Source organism: Carcharhinus amblyrhynchos, chromosome 23, assembly GCF_965287045.1.
Source record: "Carcharhinus amblyrhynchos chromosome 23, sCarAmb.v2.hapA, whole genome shotgun sequence".
In the NCBI taxonomy this organism is placed as follows: Eukaryota; Metazoa; Chordata; class Chondrichthyes; order Carcharhiniformes; family Carcharhinidae; genus Carcharhinus; species Carcharhinus amblyrhynchos.
In genome coordinates this window covers 14,720,379-14,747,568 of record NC_137346.1, presented here as the reverse complement: position 1 = coordinate 14,747,568, position 27,190 = coordinate 14,720,379, and the positions used below count along the sequence as shown (strand labels likewise).

The window sequence follows — 27,190 nt, the reverse complement described above, 5'->3', positions numbered from 1 at the left end:
AACATTTGCCAAATAAAGGATGTTGGTGTTGAAGAACGTTGCCCTTTCCATCTCAGGCACCCTGCGTCACCGCGGGGCACTGCCATCTCAGCTAGGACACAAAGTGATATTCCCTTTGCTCTGTTTGCAACTCCACAAGAACAGCTCCCGACTGCACCCACTGTGATACCTGTCAATTTCTCACACCGGCCCCTCTCAATGATGAGTGGGGGAATTCAGGGTGGTTTTAACTTGATAAGGGGCCCAACGCCCACAGGCACTCAGTTTAAAGTTGCAAAGACCCCAGGATCCTTGGTGCCCATAGGCAGATGTGGATTTCAATCTACCAGCCTGCACTAAATAATAAAATCCCTACAACACAGGAGGCCATTCGGCCCATCGAGTCTGCACCGACCCGAATCCCACCCTGGCCTTATTCCCACAACACCACTTACTTACACTACTAGCCCCAGCCTGCCACAGCACCCCACCCCACCCCACCCCCTCCCCCTCCCCCAACACTAAGGGGCAATTTAGCATTTAACCTAGCCAATTAACCTAATCTGCACATCTTTGGACTGATGTGGAGTTGCTGGCGTTGGACTGGGGTGGGCACAGTAAGTAGTCTCCCAACACCAGGTCCAACAGGTTTATTTGGTAGCACGAACTTTCGAAGCTTTTCCCCTTCATTAGGTGAGTCTGATGAGGGGGCAAAGCTCCGAAAGCTCGTGATACCAAATAAACCTGTTGGAGTTTAACCTGGTGTTGCGCGACTTACTTACTGTCTCTACCCCTGTCCAACGCCAACAACTCCACATCTGCATCTTTGGACTGTGGGAGGAAACCGGGGCACCCAGGGGAAACCCACATTGACACGGGGAGAATGTGCAAACTCCACACAGACAGTGACCCGAGGCAGGAATCAAACCCGGGTTTCCAGCGCTGTGAGGCAGCAGTGCCTCACAGTGCCTCTGCCACTGTGCCACCCTAAATGCCACCCCTGGATCTCAGAGGCGGAAGGCAAGTGTCGGAAGCACGGTAACACTCAGTCCCTAGCACAGCCTGCCAACTTGAAATAAGCAGCATTAAGCACAGCGGACAGAGCTGTTGAAATATTCCTAAGCAGTGACATGCAGGGATGGGTATGCTCCTTCACACACAGCTCTTCATTCCTGGGTGTCTTTCAGAGCACTCTGCAGTTCTGTGGATTCAGTGCAATGTTCCAAGATCTGGTCCAGATATTTGACAACCAGCTCTTTTTCGTCCACCGGCACTTCCTGGAGGCTTTGGACATGTTGAAAAGCCCTTTCCAACATCCTGACCCTGTCCTGGGGGCCAGCCTGAGTCGCCGCTTCATCAGCCTCCACCCCCGAGGTCACAAAGCGCTGGATAAAGGTTCGCATCAGGTTGCCTTTCTCCGCAATGCTCTTGCTGATGCAGGAGTGGTCTTCGGCAGTGATAAGTTGGAGGAGGTGCAGAAGGGTCTGGCAGATCTGTGTCCTCAGGCTGGCGCAGTACTTGAACTCCAGGAAGTCCTCTGTCTCCTCGCTCTTCTCCAGGGCCAGCACCAAGGCGTTCCAAATCTCACTGAACTGCTTCCTGTCCCCGTAGCGCTCACGGCTGTTGGGGATGGAAAGCGCCGTGGCCGATTTGATCCGCACTTTGAAGTTCTTGCAGGTTTTCACCACCGAGGTCAGGGCGCTGAAGGCCTGCGCTGCCCAGGGAGCTGCGTCTGCAAATAATAATCACAGTCAGACACATGGAGCTGGGCCAAGATGACACATCCTCATTTCACTGGAGACTATTTGCTGAAAGATACCTTTGGGCAATCTAGAATATGGGCTCCAAAACTGCAGGATTCCCAGCTTTAAGCTGCAGCCTGCTGCCTATTCATTAAAAATCTTGATACCAAGACACCCTCTCAGCAAAACGTTAAACTGCTAAAACACGCAGCAATGGCATGTGGATCTTATCATAGAATACCTATAGTGCAGGAGGCCATTCGGCCCATTGAGTCTGCACTATCTCCCTGACAGAGCATCTCATCCAGGCCCTATCCCTGTAACCCCACATATTTACTCCTGCTAATCCCCCTAACCTATGCATCTTTGGACACTAAGAGACAATTTAGCATGGCCAATCCACCTAACAATGTAGCTTTGGACACTAGGGGACAATTTAGCATGGCCAATCCACCTAACCTACACATCTTTGGACACTAAGAGACAATTTAGCATGGCCAATCCACCTAACCTACACATCTTTGGACACTAAGACAATTTAGCATGGCCAATCCATGTAACCTATGCATTTTTGGACTGTGGGAGGAAACCGGAGCACCTGGGGGAAACCCACAAGACCTTCAGCCACTATTCCTTGCATAGATGCTTGATTCACTCATGCATTTCTGAGCAGTTGGTGATGCAAATATAGTATTTGAAAGAAAGGAAAACGTGTGAGTGTCGGAGGTCTGAAATCTATGAATCCTCTCTCTTTAACAGGCTGCTTTTAATTGTGAGCAGACACTAGCCAACCAGCAAGACCATTGGTTCTAGACAAGAGATGTCACTTCAAACAGGAAAGGCCGATGGTTTTTGCGTGTACCACCAGGTGGTGCAGCTCACGCTTGCCAACTCCGAGCAAGGAAACTCTGCTTTTTAAATGCTGCAGAGGCTGGAATCGGAAACAAAAACAGAAAATGCTGGAGATGAAGGGTCATCCAGACTCCAACCATTGGCTCCATTCTCTCTCCACTGAGGCTGAGATTTTCCAGCATTTTATGTTTTTGTTTCAAGCTCCAGTTTTTCCCTTTGGAAGTTCCAACTCTCTCAGAAAGCTACACATCTGGTTCGAATCAAATGAACCGTCAGTTCTGTAACATTTTTGCGTAGGGCAACAAACAACGACGCGATTAAAGTTAATATGATTGGCGATAGAATCATAGAATCCTTACAAGGGCAGGAAGAGGCCATTTGGCCCATCGAGCCTGCACCAACAATACTCCCAAGCAGACCCTACCCCTATGACTCCATGTATTTTACCCTGCTAATCCCCCTGACACTAAGAGGCAATTTAGCATGGCCAATCCGCCTAACCCGCAAATCTTTGGAGTGTGGGAGGAAACCAGAGCACCTGGAGGAAACCCACGCAGACACAGGGAGAATGTGCGGAGTTTGCACAGTCACCTGAGGCCAGAATCGAACCCGGGTCCCTGGCGCTGTGAGGTAGCAGCGCTAACCATTGTGCCACCCATTAAAGCTAGGTGGAGCTGGGAACGCCACAGAATTGTAGGAGGGTTAACTGCACGGGAGTGGGGGGGCGGGGGAGAGCTATCTGGGTCTGTGTGTTGGCACAAACATTGGGCGGTACCCCCTGTCCTCTGAATCATTACTATCCGGCACTGAACCGGCAGCAAGTGGTGTTTGATTAATGTCTCATCTGAAAGCTGTCACCTCTGATACTGCAGCTCACTCTCGATCTGAAGTGGTCAGGTTACATTATGTACTCCAATCCTGGAGTGGTGCTTGAACCCATGACTTCCTGACTCAGAGGTAAAGCGAGCTCCCAACTGAGCCAACGTGCCGTGCCAGAGGACTAGCAACGTGGCACGTTAAAGATAAAATCAGTTCGGGGGAGGTGGAATATTGCAGCTCAAAGGCTGCCCGCAGGCCACCTGGAATTAGAAGGCCCAAGGTTCGCATCCTGACCTTAAAATAAAATTAGAAAGGAAGAAAAATAACTTAAAAAGGGACAGAATGGTGATTTTAAAGTAAAATTCTACTTCTAATGGCTTAGTCAGTAAATGGTGAGATCATCTACAGTTGAACATTGTGTGTTAAAAACACTAGGAAGATGCCCAGTTTAACTCCGTTTGTTAGAATCATCAAATCATATAGCACAGCCCTTCGGCCCATCAAGTCTGCACCAACACATAGGATACACCTGAGCTCCCACTTAATCCCATTTACCAACACTTGTCCCACAGCCTTGAATGCTATGATGTGCCAAGTGCTCATCCAGGTACTTTTTACAGCATATGAGGCAACCCTCCTCTACCACCCTCCCAGACCATCACCACTGACTGGATAAAAAAGTTTTTGCTCACATCCTCCCCAGACCTCCTGCCCTTCGCCTTGAATCTATGTCTCCTCGTGACTGAACCTTCAAATAAGGGGAAGAGCTGCTCCAGCCTTGGGTGACTGTCTGTGCTGAATCTGCACATTCTCCCCACGTCTGCGTGGGTTTCCTCCGGGTGCTCCGCTTTCCGCCCACGGTGCAAAGATGTATGGGTCAGGTTGATTGGACAAGGTAAATTAATTTTAGTGTCGGGGGATTAGCAGGGTAAATACATGGGGTTACAGGGATGGGGTGGGATTGTTGTTGGTGCAGACTTGATGGGACAGATATTGGCCTCCTTCTGCACTGTAGGATTCTATGATTCTACCTCCACTCTGCCCACGTTCCTGTTCTGAATTTGTTAATCTCGATCTACCCAACAATGAAATGCAACAATCAGCCTGAAAGATTCTCAACCAGCAACGGAACACACATTGTTCAGTGACGCCCTGACAGAAAGAGGTTGGACAGGTTCGGCCTCTACCCGTTGGGAGTTTAAAAGGAGGGGTATTGGAACATATAACATCCTGAGGGGTGTTGACAGGGTGAATACCTGGAGAATATTTCCACTTGTGGGAGATTCTAGAACCAGGGAACACAGTTTAAGAGTAAAGAGCTCTGGCAAAAGGTCATCCAGATGCAAAACATTGGCTTTGTTCTCTCTCCATAGACACTGTCAGGCCTGCTGAGATTTTCTGTTTCAGATTCCAGCATCTGCAGTAATTTACCTTGATTTTTAAAATAAAAAGAGTTGGAGATGAGGAGAAATTTTTGCTCTCATGGGATCGTTAACCTATGGAACTTTCTTCCTCAGAAAGCATTGGAGACTGAGTCATGGAATTTAAGGCAGAGTTAAAACAGATTTCTGATGGACAAAGGAGTCAAGGCTTATGGGTGACAGACGGTGAAGTGGAGTTGAAACCACAACCAGATCAACCTTGATCTCATTGAATGGCGGAGCTGTTTCAAAGGACTGAATAGGCTGCTCCTATTCCCAAGTCCTACATTGCAAACACTCACTATCCAATCTGACGTATGAAGAACGACACTTGGATATTTGTTTCCTCTTCACTGTGAGTTGTTAAGATTCAGAATGCACTGCCCAAAAGGGCCAGTGGAAGCTAATGCAACACTAACTCTCAGAAAGAGAATTGGATATTTGGAGAAAAGCAAGAGAATGGAATCAGTTGGACAGTTCTTTCAATGAGTTAGTACAGGCATGATGGGCCGAATGGCCCCCTTTTGTGTTATATCACTCTATCCTTGATTCTATTTGCATCATAGAAAATTACAACACATGTCCTGGCTACAAGAGGCAAACCAACCCCAGAGCCAAATCCCACAGAAAACAACACAAGAAATTGTTACGAGCTCCAAGGGTCAGGTGAATGAACCTAGAAGCTGGTCAAGGTCAGTATAATTACGTACCGAGTGGAATAGCTGGGTTTTTGAACATATTTCCCAGCGCGTAGCATGCATTCCACCGCACCTTCATGGTCACCTCGCTCTGAACGGTGCGGATTAAAGCTTGGATTGACTCCTCAATTCCTGGCTTGAACTGCGGCTTGGAGATGTGGTGAGGCTGCAGGAAGTGTAGTAGGTTTCCTAGAGCTCGCACAGCATTGCTCTTCACCTGTGACATAGAGCAAGAAAGATGTTCAGCGTGACAACACGATTGGGATCAGCCTTAAAACTGGACACAGGGGGACAGAGTACTTTGAATCTTGTGCCCTGTGAGACAGAGTGGTGGGATGGAGTGGGAACATACCATGGGAAGGTGATGGCCTCGTAGCATTACTGCTAGGCCATTGAGTGGACCATCAGACCACCTCTACCTGCAAGATATTTGCTTCCTAGAGCAGATGAACAGAAGGAAGCCGTTTAACCATTCCGCCAATCCCACCATTCAGTGCAATTGTGGCTGATCCGTAACCTAACTCCAGATGCCAGCCTACGTTCCTTAAAATCTATCAATTCTAGATTCAAATTTAACAATTGACTTAGCATGATACAAAGGTGATAGCCTACTGGTATTATAGCTAGACTGTTAATCCAGAAACTCAGCTCATATTCTGGGGACCCGGGTTCAAATCCCACCATAGCAAATGGTGGAATTTGAATTCAATAAAAAAAAAATCTGGAATTAAGAGTCTACTGATGAACCCATTGCTGATTGTCGGAAAAAAACTCATCTGGTTCACTAATGTCCTTTAGGGAAGGAAATCTGCCCGTCCTTACCTGGTTTGAACATAAGAACATAAGAAATAGGAGCAGGAGTAGGCCATCTAGCCCTTCGAGCCTGCCCCGCCATTCAATAAGATCATGGCTGATCTGTCGTGGCTCAGTTCCACTTTCCCGTCCTCTCCCCATAACCCTTAATCCCCTCTCTTATCAAAAACCCATCAACCCACGTCTTAAAAATATTTAGCGAGGCAGCCTCCACCACTTCAACGGGCAGAGAATTCCAGAGATTCACCACCCTTTGAGTGAAGTAGTTCCTCCTCAACTCCGTTCTAAACCGCCCCCCCTTTATCTTGAGGCTGTGCCCCCTAGTCCTACTGTCTTTTTTGAGCGGGAAGAGTCTCTCCACCTCTATCCTATCCATCCCATTCATCATCTTATACGTCTCAATGAGATCTCCCCTCATTCTTCTAAACTCTAACGAGTACAAGCCTAGTTTATTCAGCCTCTCCTCATAGCTCAACCCCCTCAACTCCGGCATCAGCCTAGTAAACCTCCTCTGCACTCCCTCCAAGGCCAAAATATCTTTGCGCAGGTGCGGCGCCCAAAAATGCACACAGTACTCCAGCTGCGGCCTCACCAATGCCCTATACAGCCGCAGCAAGACCTCCCTACTTTTATATTCAATCCCCCTCGCTATGAAGGCCAGCATCCCATTCGCCTTCCTGACCACCTGCTGCACCTGCAAGCTGGGTTTTTGCAACTCATGCACAAGGACCCCTAGGTCCCTCTGCACCGTCGCCTGCTGCAGTTTTTCACCACGTAAGTAATAATCCTTCCTACCATTATTCCTACCAAAGTGGACCACCTCACACTTGCCAACATTAAATTCCATTTGCCATTTCCTGGCCCATTCGCCCAGCCTATCTAGATCCTTCTGCAGACTTTCCACACCCTCCGCACAATTTGCCGTTCCCCCAATCTTGGTGTCATCAGCAAATTTCGACACCCTACACTCGGTTCCCTCCTCCAGATCATCTATATAAATGGTAAAAAGCTGAGGCCCCAGCACCAACCCCTGGGGCACTCCACTAGTCACCAACCGCCAATCCGAATAGCACCCGTTGACCCCCACTCTCTGCCTCCTATTTGACAACCAATCCCCTATCCACGCTAACACCCTACCCCCAACTCCATGTCCCTCGACCTTCTGCAATAACCTGTGAGGTACTTTGTCAAACGCCTTCTGAAAATCTAGAAAGACCACATCCACCGGCTCTCCTCTATCCACTGCCCTAGACACATCCTCATAGAACTCCAGTAAATTTGTCAGACACGACTTCCTTTTAATGAAACCGTGCTGCGTCTGCTCTATCAAGCAATTCCCTTCAAGATGCCTCGCAATTTCCTCCTTAATGACAGATTCATAGTTTGGCCCACATGTGACTCCAGAGCCACAACAGTGTGGTTGACTCTCAATGGGCAATGGGCCATAGGGATGCCCTAGGGATGGACAATAAATGCTGGCCAGCCAGCTGTGCCCATGTCCCATGAATTAATTTTAAAAAAATGCTCTTCAGAAAGAAAGCCGAGATGGGAAGAATATCGAAGGTAAATTCACCCCCCTGGCCATTCTCATTCATTCCTGACACCCACTATTACAGCAATTGTGGCAGAGACCTTGAAGCAGAAGCCAACTGTAGGCAAGCGTCAGGTCATTGATTCATTCAGATACATCACAAAGCTTGCATTTTTGCAATGCTGTGGGACACAGGCAGCAAATGGGCGTTTCAATGTGGAAACCTGCAGGCTATCACCTCACGGCAAATCCCACCTTCCCTACAATGCACCACGCAGTGACACCCTATAAGAAAAGGAGGGCGGCACGGTAGCCCAGTGGTTAGCACTACCGTCTCACAGTGCCAGGGACCTGGGTTCAATTCCAGCTTCTGGTGACTCCTGTGTGCAGTTTGCACATTCTCCCCATGTCTGCGTGGCTTTCCTCTGGGCGCTCCAGTTTCCTCCCACAGTCCAAAGACGTGCAGATTAAGTGAATTGGCCACGCTAAATTGCCCATTAGTGTCCTAAGATATGTAGGTTAGAGGAATTAGTGGGGTAAATGCATGAATTTACAGGGATAGGGCAGGCGGGTGGGCCTGGTCGAGATGATGAGTTGTTGCAGACTCGATGGGCTGAATGGCCTCCTTCTGCACTGCAGGGATTCTATGAGACGTTGCCACACAGGCCAGACTAAGGGTCCATTCAAGGCACAGAGTGAGAAGCCGGGCTCAGCAGCGAGCCACTAAAAATTTTTAAAAATGACCATATCAGGTAACCCCATGGTCACAAAAAATTCATCCCTTAAGAAAAAAGCCCATAGTTGAAAATCTTGTTTAGAATGGCTAAGAGCTGTACGGTGAGAGGGAGCAGGAATAAATGACTCACAACTCCCATTTCTGCCACAGTGATTCTAAATGACCTGCACTGAAGAGACAAATGTCAGTCCAATACTCAAACAGTCTCTGCAGCATCAATGGCAATCTTCAAATTTAATCTACTGTGAAGTAAGCTGCATGAAAACCTGAAGAGACATTTTTCAAACGAGCTCAATTCCTTTGTTTCTGTGAATATTGCCAGCATTTTACAGATACTTATTGTAAATTGGTGCAGAATTTTCCTCTAGTCACTTCAGAGGTTCAACTGTTGTCATTTTGGAATCCTCAACATTCCCCTCCCCTTCCTACCTCTTAGATTCATACAGCAGTAGACACAGAAGGTGGCCATTCAGGCCATCATTCTTGTGCCAGCCTTTTGACAGGGCTTTCCAATTAGCCCCACTCCTTTGCTGTTGCCTCATTACCCTGCATATTTTTCCTTTCGAGTGTATACATCATTCCCTTTTCAAAAGGGTAGCACAGTGATTCACACTGCTGCCTCACCATGCCAGAGACCCAGGTTCGATTTCTGAGTCGGGTCACTGTCTGTGTGGAGTCTGCACGTTCTCCCCGCGTCTGCCCGAGTTTCCTCCGGGTGCTCCGGTTTCCTCCCGCAGTCCAAAAGATGTGCTGGTTAGGTGCGTTGGCCATGCCAAATTCTCTCTAAGTGTACCTGAACAGGCGCCAGAGTGTGTCGACTGGGAGATTTTCACAGCAACTTCATTGCAGTGTTAATGTAAGCCTACTTGTGATGCTAATAAAAAAACTTTAAAGTTACTATAGAATCTGTGGGTAGGCTCTTTCAGACGCTACATTCCAGATCATAACAGCTTGTGCATGAAATAAATTCTCATCTACCCCCTCCTCCTTTTTCTAATTGTCTTAATTCAGTGCCCTCTAGTTACCAACTTCCCTGCCAGTGGAAACATGTCCTCCCTACTCACCCTATCAAGACCCTCATGATTTTAAATACCTTTAGTAAAGCCTCTCTGATCCAAGGAGAACAATCCCAGCTTCTCCAGTCTCTGCATGCAACTCAAGTCCCTCAGCACTGGAACCATTCTCATAAACCTCCTTTGAATACGCTCCAAGGCTTATCATTCTATCTAAAGTGCGGCGCCAGAATTGGACAATGATTAAGTTGAGGCCTAACCAAGGATTTACCTGGGAATGGCATGCCGGCACAGTGGTTAGCACTGCTGCCTCACAGCAGCAGGGACCCGGGGTCAATTCCAGCCTTGGTGGCTGTCTGTGTGGAGTGTGCACATTCTCCCCATGACACCATGGGTTTCCTCCAGGTGCTCTGCTTTCTTCCCACAGGCCAAAGATGTGCAGATTAGGTGGATTGGCCATGATAAATTGCCCCTTCATGTCCAAAGATGCATACGTTAGAGGGGTTAACTGGGTAGATACATGGGGTTATGGAGATATAGCCTGGGTATGGTTCTCTGTCAGTCAGTACAGACTCCATGGGCCAATTGGCCTCTTTCTGCACTGAAGGGATTCTACGATTCTATGATACCACAACTTCCTTTCATTTTGTGCTCAATGCTTCTGTGTATAAAACCCAGAATCCATTTTTTAATGAACAACTTTATCAACTTATCTTGACGCTTTCAAATATTTGTGTATGTGAGCCTCTCTGTACCCAAACTCTCTTCCAACATTTTAATCCGTAGCTGCATTTTAGAATGCTAGTTCTAAATAAAGCAGCACTGGAATTTCCTGTTTCAGCTCATGTTATAAACAGATGCCCTGAATATCTAGACTATGTGCTCATTAAAGTTGTCCATATTCCAAACATATTGTATTCATGAGCTAGAATATCAGAAGAACATGATGAACAGTGACCAGAGATATTCAGATGGCTACATTTGATTCTATACTCTGCCCTGATGCCCCTGATAGATCTCTCTGTCCGCGGAATAGCTTCTTGTTGTTTTTAAGGCAGGCAACAAACATGGCTGCCTTACCATGTGACCTAGGACAAGTCCAAAAAAGGTAGATGGCTAGGCCTATTGTAAATCCTGGATTTCCACAACTCGAGAGTTTGAGGCAGCTTGTGTCTTTGTATCTGAATGACCCGGTCAACTTGAAATTCTCCTTTTTGAATTAGCTTCATGGAAGAGGCATTGGGCAGGATTTTCCAGTCACGCTTGCCCCAGGACTGGAAAATCCAGTCCAAGGTCGAGTGACCTTTGCATGGCTCTGCCCTGCCTGCTACAATTTCACAGAGAGCTCAAGGCAGTCTGCTTTGGGGATTTTTAGGGAGGGATTGCTTTCTCTGTATCTGTCGCTCTGTCCGAAGTGGAGATTGGAATCTGCCAAGGAATAAGCCTTTTTCTCTGAGATTCTAATGTTTGAAGGTGGAGCTTTCTCCGGAAGTTGCTGCATGAGTATGAGAAGACGTGCCTGTCTGGATCATTCTCCAGAAGTGTCAGAAGGACGGAAATTTAGTACCTACATAAGCATCTTTGCTTTTTGTGCTAATTGGTTCTAAAGAAAGGATTCACATCTGTGGGGGATACTGCTATATCGGAACAATAGAGATAGCTAGCTATTAAGAACTGTATTTTATCAAGTTTAAGTATTTTAATTAGTAAAAGATATACTAATTCTTTTCATTATATTCTAACTGTGCACCTAAATAAAGTTTGCTTTGACAAAAGATACCTAATGAATCACTTGAATCATATCTTATGCTCATCCTAATGCCAAAATCAAATGTAAAAGTAGATTCTAGGCTAATTTCATGAAATACGTTGGAGTTTCTGATCCAGCCCTTCATATTTGTGATAAATGTATATGGTCAGTTTCCGTTATAAACATGAACACAGAAATTTATGATGGATGTAAAATTTTAATATGTTAAAGATGGACATATAGATTACCAGAACTCTTAGGCATTGTTTCACGCAAAACCCATTGAGGGAGATGGTGGCACACTGGTCATCCAGAGGACCAGGTTAATGCTCTGGGGACATGGGTTTAAATCCCACCATGGCAGCTGGGGGAATTCAAAGTTAATTCTTAAACTCTGGAATTGAAACTCGTTCCAATAATGGTGAGCATGAATCTATCATCAATTATCGCAAAAACCCATCTGGCTTACAAAGGAAATCTGCTGTCCTTGCCAGTTCTGGCCTACATACAACTCCAGATCTCCAGCAATGTGGCTGATTCTCAATTGTCCCCTGAAATGACCTAGCAAGCCGCTCAGTTCAAGGGCAATTAGGGATGGACAATGAATTCTGGCCTTGACAGCAAAACCCATATCCCAAGAAATAATAAATAAAATCAGATGTAGTACTGCATTACAAAGGCAGAATTGTTCGAGTAAGAAGGTGCTACATCATCGCTTCTCAGCCTTTTGGCTCAGATTAAATGTCAGATCCGAGCCCAGGATGGGGGTGCAATGCCTCATCTTGTCAGCTTGGATCTTGGTTGTCTCTCTTATGAGGGCCTTGAATTAGATTTAATTGGATTTTGAACGCACCAAGGAATGAATTTGGGTTTTGCCAGTCCACTCTGAGCATTTTAACAATAGTGTAATTTTAACAATAGAATAAAATTAAAAAAAACACTATGGGCCTGATTTTACCATCACATTGCGCCTATTTTTGGCCACGGAAACTTAGTAAAGTCGGGCAGGAGGCAAGTAGCGTGATCTGCGCCCATCTCCACACCAGTTCCCCCTTTACCAAGGCCCCAAAATGGCCACAATGGGACCAGGCCCAAAACAGGTGCAACAGCCATTTAAATGCATTTAAATTGGCTTAATGGACTGCATGCCCAACTTTACCGGCATTCCCACTTTACCACCATGTTTGCCCATCCAGGATTGGCGTGAAACAGACATGCTCCATACAAGTCCGATTCGAGAACTCCAGTTAGTGAGGAGGTAAGTGTCCAATGGCTCTCTGCTTGAGATCAGTGGGAGGCAGAGGTGGGTTCCGCTGCCACTCTGCCTGGGAGCAGGGGTGGGGGGGGTGAATCACTCTGCCTGAGATCGGAGGAAGGGGCCTGCAATTGGTCTGGGTGACAGGGGGTGGGGGAATAAGGTGGTCAGTAATATTGTGGGAATGGGGTAATGTCCGTGGGGGCCAGGGGGAGACATTAAATGATCCGGGAGGGATGTGACAGGGGAGCAACATTCTATCATTTTTTTCTGCGCATGTGCAGTTGGAGGCACTGATCAGGGCTGCAGGGTTTCTGGCGTATTAAGCCCACCCAGAGGCTTGTACGGCGCAATTCGGAATGGCTGATAATTTTGCAGGCAGAGCGCATTTGGCGGTGCCTCAGAACGGGTCTAAAAGTCGGATCTGAAACATCTCCAGCACTTAGAATCAAAATGGTAAAATAGGGCCCAATATCCCTTTAAGGCAGCAAAGTCTAATGGTAAATAAAGCTTCAGATCATGCTGAGTTCAACTGTTGCTGCATCAGAAAATTTTCAAACATGTAACGTGCATGCTAGGTTCAGGCGACAGCTGAAAATCATACAGCATTTTAAGATTACTTTGCATCTATAACAAGGTATTGCAGGACATCTGTGGTTTAACCTCTGAACACTCGGCCAATGAATTTTAATGCATCACTGGCTGATTTCCCATGGCATGGGTCATGCAGAGTGGGAGAGAGCGCTGGTTTATAATAATCAGGATGATATCGAGAGTGCAATGAGAAATGTAAACAGGAAGCCCACACAATGCACTACATTTTCTTATAACTAATATCCAGAGAAACAGAGAGAGGAATTTAGAAAAATAAGATGAGATCAAATTGAGATATACAATATGATAAAAGTTATAAATAAAATGGACATGGAGCAGATGCTGCCGCTTGTGGGACATTCTAGGATGAGAGATCATAGTCTTAGGATAAGGGGTAGCAAATTTAGAACAGAGTTGAGAAGAAACTACTTCTCCCAAAGAGTTGTGAATCTGTAGAATTTGCTACTCCAAAGTGCGGTGGATGTTGGGACAGTGAGTAAATTTGAGGAGGAGTTAGACAAATTCTTAATTGATAATGGGTTCAAGGGCAGGTAAATGGGGATGAGGAGCATATCAGCCACGATCGAATGGTGGAACAGCTCGATGGGCTGAATGGCCTAATTCTGCTCCTATATCTTATGAGCTTTTGAAGAAGCAGAGACAGAGGTAAAAATTGATAAAGAAAGACCGTGAATGCAAAAAGGATGGAATGCCGCTGTGGATCAGACTCTCACCTTGTCTTTATCATTGGACGCATGTGTAGCTGACTTCAACATCTTGAGTAGAAGAACATCTGAGAACTCCTCCTGGAAGCCCAGGCCCATGGATTCCCTGAGAGGGTAAAAGATAACACAAGTGAATCTTTCGCCAATCGGTCGGAGCCTTAAATATCCTCCTACTTGATATCCATCAACTCAAAACCTCGCTGAAGTTGTAGCCTCACTTCACTGTTTGTTTTGCTCTATATTTCAATCTCCTTCCTTTGGCAATTAAGACTTTTTTTTATTACTTGTATTATACATTTGCCTTAATTTCCAATGTCTGGATCCTACATGAATGATCTAACTTTGATAAGGCCTGATTATCCACTGATATCCATTATCCATCAGCAAGGTCATGAAACTCCCACTCTACATCCCAGTCTCAAGCTTTCCTTGACTTCACATGACATCATTGCTTCACAGAATCCCGACATTGCAGGAACAGGCCATTCAGCCCATCAAGACTGCACCAACAGCAATCCTATCCAAGCCCTATCCCATAACCCATGCATTTACCCTGACACTAATGGACAAGTTAGCATGGCCAATCCACCTAAGCTGTACATCTTTGCTTAATTCAGCACTCGCTGATTTGGTATCATTAGAAGGAACCCACATCTGGTGATTAACATCTTTGAATTGCTCTATCATTGGTGGCCATGCTTTCAGCCACCTAGGCCCTAATCTCTGGAATACTCTTCCTACACCTCTCCGCCTCTATATCTCACTTTCCTCCTTTAAAACCTAACTCTTTGACCAAAATGTCAGTCATCTGACCTAATATCGCCTGATGTGGCTTGGCATCATATTTTGTTTTATGAATGAACCTGTGAAGCACCTTGGGAGGTTTTGTCATGTCAAAAGGTGCTTTAAAAAATTACTATTGTTATCTGCTGGCAGTGCCAACGTGCTGGCTTGATTCTTGGCTTGTCAACAAATCTCAGCAACTGATGCCAGCTTGGTGCAGTTACCAAAGATACGTACATGTTTGCGATTAAGGTGTCTGTGAGATTGCCCAGTGACCAGGCTGCCTTGGTACGGACGTTTAGGGACTTGTCATCCAAGGAAGTCAGGATGGCATTCGCAGTGTCAGCTACAAACATCACATCCTGTTACGTGAAGAAGAAAGATAAAAGTTCAGTGCTCCTTCAGGCAAATCTGGCGGAAACTCCAGCTAATAAAACCCACATCATTCAAAATGGAACCACTTCATTGAAAGGAGGATTCCATTTTCTTATTGAGTTTGCAGAAGCAGGTTCCTTTTTAAAACTCAGAAAGCATGACTGTATAAATTGTATTCACTAGCTTCTCTTAGTGAGGCTGCCATTGCATGACAACTTGTGGGTAGATTCATACGAGATAATAGCCACGGCGCATTGGCTCCTCTGAGTCAGAAGATTTTAAAGCTTATTTATTATTGTCACAAGTAGTCTTATATTAACACTGCAACGAAGTTACTGTGAAAATCCCCCAGTCGCCATACTCCGGCGCCTGTTCAGGTACACTGAGGGAGAATTTAGCATGGCCAATGCCCCTAACCAGCATGTCTTTCAGAAAGTGGGAGGAAACCGAAGCACCCAGAGGAAACCCACTCAGACATGGGGAGAACATGCAAGCTCCACACAGACAGAGAACCAAGCCAGGAATCGAACCCAGGTCCCTGGCACAAAGCTGCAGTGCTAACCACTGTGCCACAGGGAGAACACGCAGATTCTGCACAGACACTGGCCCAAGCCAGAAATCGAACCTGGGTCCCTAGTACGAAGAGGGAGAATTTTTTTCAAGCATGGCCAACACACCTAACCATCATGTCTTTCAGACTGTGGATTCAAGTTCCAAGAGCACAAAATTTCAGCTGATACTCCAGGGCAGTACTGAGGGAGTGCTGCATTGTGAGGACCTGCCTTTTGGATGACATGTTAAACAAGTTTCAAATAAGGTTAAAAACAATCCCTTAGTGCTATTCTGAAGAAGAGCCAGAGAGTTCTTTCCTAGACCCTGCCCAATATTTACTCTTCAACTAACAAGACCAAAACCAGTTACTGGTCATTACCAGATTGCCATTGTGCATGCACAGGTTTGATGCACATCTTCCAATTGTCACTACATTTCAGAAGCACTTCACTGGCTATAACTCACGTTAGGATAGCAAGATCTCAATAGTGCTATATAAATGCAAGGTTTTTTCTTTATTTGTTCTCAACCTCAAATCCAAAGGGATTCATAGAATCATAGAAACCCTACAGCGCAGGAGGAGACCATTTAGCCCATCGTGTCTGCGCCAACAACAATTCCACCCAGGCCCTATAACCCCACACATTTACCCCACTGATCCCTCTAATTTACACGTCCCAGGACACTATGGGCAATTTAGCATGGCCAATCAACCTAACCTGCACATCCTTAGACTGTGGGAGGAAATCAGAGCATCCGGAGGAAACCCACACAGACACGGGGAAAATGTACAAACTCCACACAGACAGTAACTCAAGCCAGGAATTGATCCCAGGTCTCCAGAGCTGTGAGGCAGCAGTGCTAACCACTGTGCTGCACTTTGGGATTTGGGTGTAGGATGCCCAAACTCACTTTCTGTAGAGAAGAGAGATTTTCATCGCACCCAAACCGAGAACACAGAGATAAATGTTCAGTGTCTAACCTACTGCACCATTTGTTCCCTCTGATCACTTCTGACAGCAAACTTGCAGCTCAAGTTATTCAAAATATATTACTGCAATCTTGTGCAAGACTGCACAGGACACAACCACACCCACCAAGGGCAGTCTCGTGGAATAAAGCTTTGCCTACTGACCAGGGAGTTTCCACAGAGAAGGTTAAGCTGGACAAAAGGGGCCACCAGCAAGCCTTCAGCAAGAATAGGGAGAAGGAATTATAATGAGACTAAGCACAGTGAGAATCTCATTTAAGCTCATACAGGTCAAAGATGGGTTCAGAGGCCAAAATATTGCAGTCAACTAAAGCTTAAAGTTTATTTATTAGTGTCACAAGTAAACTTACATTAACACCGCAATGAAGTTCCTGTGAAAATCCCCCAGTCCCAACATCTAATGCCTGTCCAGGTACACTGAGTGAGAATTTAGCACGGCTGATGCACCCAACTAGCACGTCTTTCGGACTGTGGGAGGAAACCTGAGCACTCAGAAGAAATCCATGCAGACTCCACACTAACAGTGACCCAAGCCGGGAATCGAACCCGGATCCCTGGTGCTGTGAGGCAGCTGTGCTAACTGATGTGTTACTGTGCTTTGGTGAAGTACTACACCCAGAAGTATAGTTCATAATAGAAACTGCATTATACAGCAGCAAGGGCGCTGTCAAATGTAGATAATTTACCAGGCCATAACTTACATCATTAGTAATATATTATGAAGAGGAAAAATTGTAAAACAGTATCCATAATTTCAAAGGCAAATGCAGCTCTCATTAATTCCCATCACAATATCAGCATGTGTGCTTGAAACACTGCTAGTTTCATTACTCAAACACACAGAATCACATTTAAAAGTCTAGCAATTGTGTGCTCGGAGGGATGTGGAATGCATAACTGAAATCTATTATTAGTCCCGGGTTTGAAGTTGATCACAAGCAGCCGCTCACCAGCAGGTATTTTGTGTAGAATTCCTGTTATATTCTTGGCTCACCACATTTCTGTTCATTTTTCAGGTACCCAGGCTTTTATTTTTAAACATTCTGCTCCAATTTTCCTCCCAAAGAACGAAGAGTAGTACAGCACCAGAACAGGCCTTTTAGTCCACTAAGTCGGTGCAGATGCCTCTCTAATCTAATATTTTCTTGCCTCTATTCAGTCCATATCCGTCTATTCCCTGCCTATCCAGACGCCTCTTGAACATTGTTATAGAATCTGCTTCCACCACTTCCTCCAGCAGTGCGTTCCAGGCATGCACCATCCTCTGTGTGAAAAACCTGCCCCTTACATCTCTTTTAAACTTTCCCTCTCTCACTTTCAACTTATGCTTCCAAGTAATTGACCCTTTAATCCTGGGAAAAAGACTCTGACTATCCACTGTATCCAAGCCTATCACAATCTTGTGAACCTCTATCAGGTCCTCCCTCATCCTCTGACGCTCCAATGAAAACAATCTAATTTGTTCAACCTTTCTGCATAGTTCACATCCTCCAAACCAGGCAACATCCTGGTAAATCTCTTCTGCACCTTTCCAATGCATCAACATCCTTCCGGTAGTGTGGTGACCAGAATTGTACACAATTCTCCAAATGCAGCCTAACCAAAGTTTTACACAGCTGCAACATGATTTTCCAATTCCTATGCTCAATGCTCCGATTGAAGTCCAGCATGCTATATGCCTTCATGACCATCTTATCCACCTGAGTTGCCACCCTCAGGGAACTGTAAATCAGCATGCCTAGATTCCTCTGTATGCTAATATTTTGAACGGTTCTACCATTTATTATATACTTCCCTTCTGCAGCAGACCTTCCAAATCAAATCACCTCACATTTGTCCAAGTTAAATTCTATCTGCCATTTTTCAGCCCAGGTCTCCAGCTGATTTATATCCTGCTGTATCCTCTGACAATCCTCCTCACTATCCTACTCCATCAAATTTTGTATCATCAGTAAATTTACTAATCAGACCACCTACTTTTTCCTCCAAATCATTTATATATCACAAACAGCAGAAGCCCCAGCATTAATCCTCGCAGAAAATTGCTTGACACAGGCCTCCAGTTAGAAAAGTACCCTTCCACTGCTACTCTCTGCTTTCTACGCCCAAGTCAGTTTTGTATCCATCTTACCAGCTCACTTCGGATCCCAATATGACTTCATCTTCTGTATCAGCCTGCCCTGAGGAACCTTATCGAAGGCTTTACTAAATTCCATGTAAACAACATCCACTGCCCTGCCCTAGTCAATTTTTCTTGTCACTTCCTCAAAGAACTCAATCACAAAATCATACTGCCTATCGCTAATAAGTCTATTCTCTTCCAGATGCGAGTACATCCTGTCTCTAAGAATCTTCTCTAATAATTTCCCCACCACTGATGTAAGGCTCATAGGCCTGTAATTTCCCAGATTGTCTCTTTTGCACTTTTTAAACAAAGGAACAATGTTAGCTACTCTCCAATCCTCTGGTACCTTGCTCATGGCTAAAGAGGATAGAAAGATTTTGGCCAAAGCCTCAGCAATTTCTTCCCTTGCCTCTCTCAGTACTCAGGAGTACACCCTATCTCGCCCACCTTAATGTTTTTCAAAACCTCCAATACCTCCTCCCTTTTTATCTCAACATGACTTAGGAATTCAACTTCCTCCTTTCTACACTCACCATCCAACACATCCTACTCCTTTGTGAAAACTGATGCCAAGTACTTGTTAAGGACCTCACCCACCTTCCCTTTTCCTAAAGTTCCATAAGCAGCAGTCTCTCCCAGTCCTTCACCCATTACGTATTATCGTGACCATCTCAATACCTCTATGAACATTTGCAGTTTTCCTTTTCTTGCCAGCCCCCCAGCCCAGGTCAGCCCACCAGTCCATTTGAATATCAAATAGCAATGAACAGAATTGATCCCATGCCATTTGGTGCCACATGGACACACAGCCCATCAGCTTGTAAAGAAAAATTCCCTGAAGGTAGTAAAGCAGACCGTGCATCTAGCAGTGTAACGAGAGGATGTACTGACCTGTCGAAGTGAGGGGAAGAGGATATAAACACCCAGTGCCCGTACGGCAGCTGCCTTGACCAGGGGATGTTCACTGTGATTGAGTCCGAGCAACATAGTTATACACAGAATCTGCTTTTCATTCTGCCAAAACAATTCCAAAATATCAATGTTGAAATTCACAACTGAACAGCATACTCAGTTACACACACCCGAACTTAGCTATAAGCCCTGCATTTCTTCATAATTCCTCTCACTACCAGAGGACCACGATTCTCTCGCTGCTTTTTTTCAGCGCAGCTTTGCCAATGTTCTCTTCCCTAAAGGTATTGGGTCACGCTGGGTTAATGCTCCATAGAGGCTGATTGTCCTTGCCCCAGGTGGTTGTTCCACATGTCAGTCTAGACAGTCAGTTCCAAAAGGCTCTTCAACCACAGGGAGCATTTCAAGACAATCTTGTCTTCCTGCCATGCACTTTTCTGTACGTTCCAGTAAAGAGTGACTAGGAATGCGAGCTGTCAGCTTCCCTTTTTGGTGCATGAGCACAACAGCCAATTGTAGCATGCCCAACATAGTGCTGCCAATTTGGACAGTAAATAGTCCAAGTGTAAGACTGATAAGTCTCCGGTACATGCTGCAGTGACAAAGTGAACAGTACTTAATTGTATTTCATTCTGTTGTTGGTCTTTTTATGGGTGGATGCTGCTAGCCTTGCAAGTACCCATAGTTGTAGACATAATCCTTCCCCTTCTTTCATCCATTCAGGTTCCTCTGTGCTGCACAGTAGGACAGGTGAGTAACATATTGTCAGATCATTGCTATGTCATTCTGGAAATAGCCACTATCGCATTGGTGTGCAAGCCGAGTACAGATTAGCGGTTCAGGGAAATTGCGTGAATTTTCCCAAAATAGCAAGATGTGGGGCGAGATTCACTGGCCTCCCAGTCGTGTGTTTCCCACAGGCGGGAGGTGGCGCATTGCTTGCTAGCAGCGGGATTCTCTGGTCCCTCCACTGTCAATGGAAATTCCCCCATCACCCCACGCCTGCGGGATGCCATGGACGGGGCTGAACTACCAGCGGGACTGGAGAATCCAGCCAGCATGAACAGAAAATTCCGGCCATGGAATTCCAAAACTTTGCACTGGCACGTTTTCATACTTCACCCATTTCACTGGAAGTTTAGTTAAGTGAGCAAAGACAAAGGCAAACTGAGCAATCATCTAAACCATCTACAGCTTACCCAGCCTTCTTTCTACTGGAGCTAAAAAAGATGTTTATTTCTTTGGGAGGGTAGAAGAATCAGCTGGGCACAGGTGGTAACAGTATTGCTCTTACAATCTAGGCTTTCAGTTTACGTCCCTTTCCGGGACTTGAACTCAACATTAGCTGGTACTCCAGTGAAGGCCCGAGAGAGGGCCACATGGTCATGGATAAATCCTCCAGATATGACCTTAAGCCAATGCTTCTGCTGCAGGTTCAGGTTTAAGATGAAATCTCAATTCTTCCAGTATCCTGACCGACATCCTTTCCTCAGTCAACACCACCAAATACACATTAATTCACCTCCTGCCCCGCTATGTAATACAGCTACACTATTTACCTCCATAACAACAGTCACTGCACATTTGACTTGTTTTTTGCCACATGTATTAGCATACAGTGAAAAGTATTGTTTCTTGGGCACAATATAGGCAAACCATACAGTTCATAGAAAAGGAAATGAGAGAGTGGAGAATGTAGTGTTACAGTCATAGCTAGGGTGTAGAGAAAGATCAGCTTAATATATGGTGGGTCCATTCAAAAGTCTGACAGCAGTAGGGAAGAAGCTGTTCTTGAGTTGATTGGTACATGACCTCAGACTTTTGTATCTTTTTCCCAACAGAAGAAGGTGAATGAAAGAATGTCTGGGGTGTGTGGGGTCCTTAATTATGCTGCCTGCTTTTCCAGGGCAGCCAGAAGGTAGTTAATTTACATTTTAGAGAGATTTGTCAACACTATAAATTCCACTTAATGGGGATAGAACAAAGCCTTTATCCCAACATAACAAGGACTAACTACAAGGAAGGAAATGTAGCTGATTATATTTCCCAGCCATTCTTACCGGAAGACTGGGAAATGCCTCTGGTAAAATTGAGGAAACAGCGTCGCAGGTGCTGGTCTGGAGTGTTGGATGTTCATCATTCTGTAATGCCCCTGGCAAAGGACCACTCAACATCCTGGACCAAAAGGACACGACCTGCATTGGGAGACATTATCCCACCTCAGTGTGACAAAAAAAGGCTCTTGATAGGGAAAGCTTACGCACAATCTAATCAACGGCTGGTTTGGAAAAGCCACAATTAATGAACAGTTTTAAGCTTCATTCATGGAATGTAAGTGTCGCTGGCTAGGCCAGCATTTATTGCCCATCAATAATCACCCTTGAACTGAGTGATTTGCTAGACCATTTCAGAGGACAGTTAAGAGTCAACCACATTGCTGTGGCTCTGGAGTCACATGCAGGCCAGACCGGCAGATTTTCTTTCCTAAAAAGGAAGGGACACAGATGGGTTTTTACAACAAAAAAAAACAATGTTTTCGTAGTCATCTTTCATGGATATCACAGAGCTTTCAATTGCAGATTTTGTTTTATTGAATACAAATTCACTACCTGCTGTGGTGGGATTCGAATCCAGGTCGTTAGACCCTGGGTCTCTGGATTACTAGTTCAGCGATAACACCACTTTGCCATTGCCTGTCCAGTTTTACCTGACAAAGAAACTCTGAATAAAGAATTCCTCTGCTGCTGCAAGATGGCATGATGAATCCACATGCATCCCTGAACATAAGTTGTGTTATGCAGATTCTGTTTAGGTTAGAACCCAACTACATTGTGTGCTCTCTTTTGCCTTCTTTTTCATACAGATTCTCTAAGCTTAAGTTTATTTATTAGTGTCACAGTAGGCTCACATTAATGCTACAATGCAGTTACCGTGAAAATCCCCTATTCGCCACACTCTGGCGCCTGTTTGGGTTACACTAAGGGAGAATTTAGTAAGGCCAGCGCACCTAACCAGCATATTTTTTGGACAGTGGAAGGAAACCAGAGCACCCAGAGAAAACCCATGCAGACACAGGGAGAACATGCAAACTCCGCACAGACAGTGACCTAAGCCGAGAATCGAACCTTGGCGCTGAGAGGCAGTACTGCTAACCACTGTGCTGACAACACTTTGCCAAAATCTCCCCAGTTTTACCTGAAGAAAAAACTGAATGAAGAACATTGATCCTCTTGTGTCTCTGATCACAAGTTGTGTTATGCGGATTCTGTTTGGGTTAGGGCCCAATTTACACGCTGCCTTCTTTTTCATACAGGTTCTACAATAAAAATGTCCGTTTTGTTTTCAGTCACCCTGTGCCACGCAGTGATTTCAGTCATGCCGTCTTGCAGCAGCAGCAGGCAGTAGCTGAGCACTGCCCCACTCTAACAGAGAATGACAGCACTAGACGCAGACGTATCCCAAGCTAATCCTGCACACCGCACAGGAGCTGCTTAAAGATCAATACTGTTTGGCTCAATCCATGATTGTTGCTGAGTTCACTGCTCTGGGATAGGTGCTGCAAGATACAGGAGCACATTCGAAAAAGGAAAATCAGCCAGAATTTCCAATCCTGATGATATCAAATGGAGGTGACCATTTACGTGGGTGTCAGGCTGAAACTGGATATTGAACGTCAACTAGACGTGCAACAATCCAGGCTATCAAATGAATAATATTCAGCAAGTGCTGACGTAGGGGGTTTGGGTCCCATGGCCCCTCCCCACCTTGAAGGGAAGGTAAGTAATCTCACAACACCAAGTTAAAGTCCAACAGGTTTATTTTGTAGCAAGAGCTTTCAGAGCATTGTCCCTTCATCAGGTGAGGCTCACTCACCTGATGAAGGGGCAGCACTCCAAAAGTTCGTACTACAAAATGAGTCTGTTGGACTTTAACCTGGTGTTGTGAGACTACTTACTGTGCCTATCTCAGTTCAACACCGGCAACTCCACACCTTTGAAGGAAAGTCGGTACAATAGGCGATGGCCTAGTGATATTATCACTAGACTATTAATCCAGAAACTTAGCTAGTGTTCCGGGGGCCCGGGTTCGAATCCTGCCAAGGCAGATGGTGGAATCTGAATTCAAGAAACAATATCTGGAATTAAGAATCAACTGATGACCATGAAACCATTGTCGATTGTCAGAAAAACCCATCTGGTTCCTTTAGGGAAGGAAATCTGCTGTCCTTACCTGGTCTGGCCTACATGTGACACCAGAGCCACAGCTAAGTGGTTGACCCTCAACTGCCGTCTAAAACGGCCAAGCAAGCCAGTCAGTTCAAGGGCGACCAAGGATGGGCAATAAATGCTAGTCCAGCCAGTGATGTCCATGTCCCACAAATGCATAAAAAAGACAATACGGGTGGGTCAGGAGACAATTAGTCCAGACAACTTAGGGAGAGGGTAGCAATATTATAAAGAGAACATGTTCAATGGGGAAAAATACATCTTAATCAGTTTCAATTTATCCTTTATAGTAATTCTCTGTTAAATTGCCACAGCAAATAATTAAGGCAAACTGTAGCAAATTCTAACAATTACGAAATGAACATGATAACAGAGGCGGCTAGAGAAAGAATAACAACCTACCTGGCTGACCGATACTCTTTGATTGAGGGGTGTGGGCGAGTCCGGCTTATGTTGCTGCACGATCCCTGAACCTATCTCCTCCAGCAGCTGAAAGTACACAATATATTTATCATCGGGTTACGTGACCCTCGCAGGGCAACCGAAAGCAGGACAGGGTGTTTGGAGGTGGCTATATCCCTCCTGGAATTTAAAAAGGAAAACTTGAAGCAGATGAAGCAATGGTGTAAGGGGGTGCAGAATGGGAGGAATTCAGTCCTGATTTGATCTTTAGCAGATGGGACTGAATTTGCCCGAAACCTGCCGGTTGAGATGGGCTGTTCCCACAAGCAACCCCCATCACCCACCTGACCACCCAAGACCGCAAGAAACTACAAAAGGTTGCGAATGTGGCCCTATCCATCACGCAAACCAGCCGCCCATCCATTAACTCTGTTTACACTTTCCGTTGCTTTGGCAAAGCAGCCAGCATAATTAAGGAGCCCACACACCCCTGACATTCTCTTTTCCATCTTCTTTCGTTGGGAAAAAAGATTAAAAAGTCTAACGCCACATACCCTGCTGCTGTCTTCCCTGCTGCTGTCAGACTTTTGAATGGACTTACCTCGCATTAAGTTAAACTTTCTCTACATCTTAGCTATGACTGTAACACTACATTCTGATATAGATTTGGGGGGTGCATAGACTGAGGGAGGCAGGATCAGGGAGTGAAAGATGGGGGCACACTTTGAGGAGAGGGTGTATTGTGCCTCTCCATTGTGGCCCTTTTACTCCCTAATTTTTTTTCTGGGGTCCTGGGGATGACAGTTCCTTTGCTGTGGCGCAGTTCATGAGCAGTGGTCCCTTTCCAGTATTTTGGTATTTTCATTGGCAATGTTCAACGGTTAGCCTTGACAGATATCTGACGAAGGAGGATATCACTGCTAAACCTGACACTGTCATCAACAGAATACACGTCCAAGAGTAGAGCCACTGCACAGCAATCAGAATTTTAGATCATTTCTCCTTCCCTAACCCAGGGTACCGTAATTAATTTTCCAATGATTTTCTGGGTTCGATTTATTATTGTCACACAATTTGGGAGACAGTGATAGGAATTGTTTCTTGCATGCTATTCAGTCAAGATTTACCATTCATAGAGTACATATAGAAGAAGGAAAGGAGAAGGTGCAGAATGTAGTCATAGAATCCCCACAGTGCAGAAGGAGGTTAACCCACTCAGCCCATCAAGTCTGCACCAATCACAATCCCACCCAGGCCCTAATCTCGTAACCCCACATATTTACCCTGCTAATCCCCTGATACTAAGGGACAATTTAGCATGGCCAATCAACTGAACCCACACATCTTTAGACTGTAAGAAACTGGAGCACCTGGAGGAAAACCCACGCAGACATGGGAAGAGTGTGCAAACTCCACACAGACAGACAGTGACCCCAGGCCAGAATTGAGCTCAGCGCTGTGAGGCAGAATGCTAACCACTGTGCCTTCATGTTACCGTCGTAGCTAGCGTGTAGAGAAAGATCAACTTAATATAAGATAGGTCCATTCAAAAGTCTGATGGCAGCAGGGAAGAAGCTGTTCGTGAATTAGTTGGTACGTGACCTCAGATTTTTGTATCTTTCTCCCGAGTAAAGGATTGGCCTTGTCAATGCAGCGCAGACCAGGTGTCAGATCTGAACCCTCCCTGCCGGCCCACTTTCAATCCAGACCCATCTCAACAGGCAGGTTTCAGGCAGATTCAGTCCCATCTGCTAAAGATCAAGTCAGGACTGAATTCCTCCCATTCTGTCTCCCTCACATCACTGCAATGCTCCATCTGCTTCAAGTTTTCCTTTTTAAATTCCAGCAATGCCCAGTGCGCACACACATGCATCATGCTGACAGAAGCTTTATAGAACATGAGCAGATCTGCTCCACTGTTCCTGACAAGTAAAATGATAGACTGTTTTATAACAACATGAACATTTTAACTGCATAATGCACATTTTGCACTGGGGGTGGGATTAACTTTCCTAATAGCAGTAAATAAACATAATTTCAATTCGTGCTGGTGAAGGAACTTTGTACATTGACAGCTGTTTTCCACAGTATCATTGAATCCCTACAAATCAGAAGGAGGCCATTCAGCCCATCAAGTCTACACCGACTCTCTGACAGAGTATCTTACCCAGGCCCTCTCCCCCATCCTATTCCCATATCCCCACACATTTAGCATGGCTAATTCATCTAACTTGCACACCTTAGGACACTAAAGAGAATTTCGCGTTGCCAACCCACCTAACCTGCATATCTTTGAAGTGTGGGAGGAAATTGGAGTATCCGGAGAAAACCCACCCAGACACAGGGAGAACGTGCAAATTTCACACAGGCACATAGTCACCTAAGGACAGAATTGAACCCGGGTCACTATCGCTGAGAGGCTTCAGTGCTAATTGCTGTGCCACCCCAATTTTAAATTCATACCCCAAGTCCATTGAAACTAGTATGAAAAGAGTGCTGTACTCTTTGCTAAATATATCTGACACTTTGACATCTCAAGTATGAAGGACGTACAATAAACGCACGACTAGATTATCGAAGAGTGCATGAGGCACATTCTTCAAAGTAGCTAATTGGCTGAGAGAGACCTGAAAAGAACCAAGTTCCATCGTTAATCTGTGCCTAATTGATCTCAACTAGAATAGCAACGGAAGCATTGCAATTCCCAACTGGTTTGGGAGCAAAATAAGTCAGGCAGTGGCCTGAATCCTCATCAATTCCAGCTGGAACATATGACTGGTGAAGACAAGGCCAGATTTATCGGTGATAGATTGGTCCTCAAAATGGTCGCTAGCAAGGATCATGCAGATGCAATGGCCACCATGTGAGGTAGTTATGCCAAAAAATGGATTAATGC

General features: G+C 45.4%; 1 protein-coding gene across 1 annotated transcript in view; it reads right to left on the bottom strand.

The window, feature by feature from the left end:
* Nucleotides 1-712: 712 nt before the first annotated feature.
* The window catches only part of heatr6 (HEAT repeat containing 6), a 64,858-nt gene continuing 38,380 nt past the window's right edge, over nt 713-27,190 (bottom strand). Inside the window, exons 14-20 of the mRNA XM_080210725.1 lie at nt 24,295-24,381; nt 21,727-21,861; nt 19,646-19,768; nt 14,949-15,073; nt 13,938-14,034; nt 5,524-5,728; nt 713-1,711 (exon numbers count right to left, since the gene is read on the bottom strand). Of these exons, the coding sequence (XP_080066851.1) occupies nt 1,146-1,711; nt 5,524-5,728; nt 13,938-14,034; nt 14,949-15,073; nt 19,646-19,768; nt 21,727-21,861; nt 24,295-24,381 (1,338 nt within the window). The 3' untranslated portion in view covers nt 713-1,145. The remainder of the gene's footprint in view (nt 1,712-5,523; nt 5,729-13,937; nt 14,035-14,948; nt 15,074-19,645; nt 19,769-21,726; nt 21,862-24,294; nt 24,382-27,190) is intronic.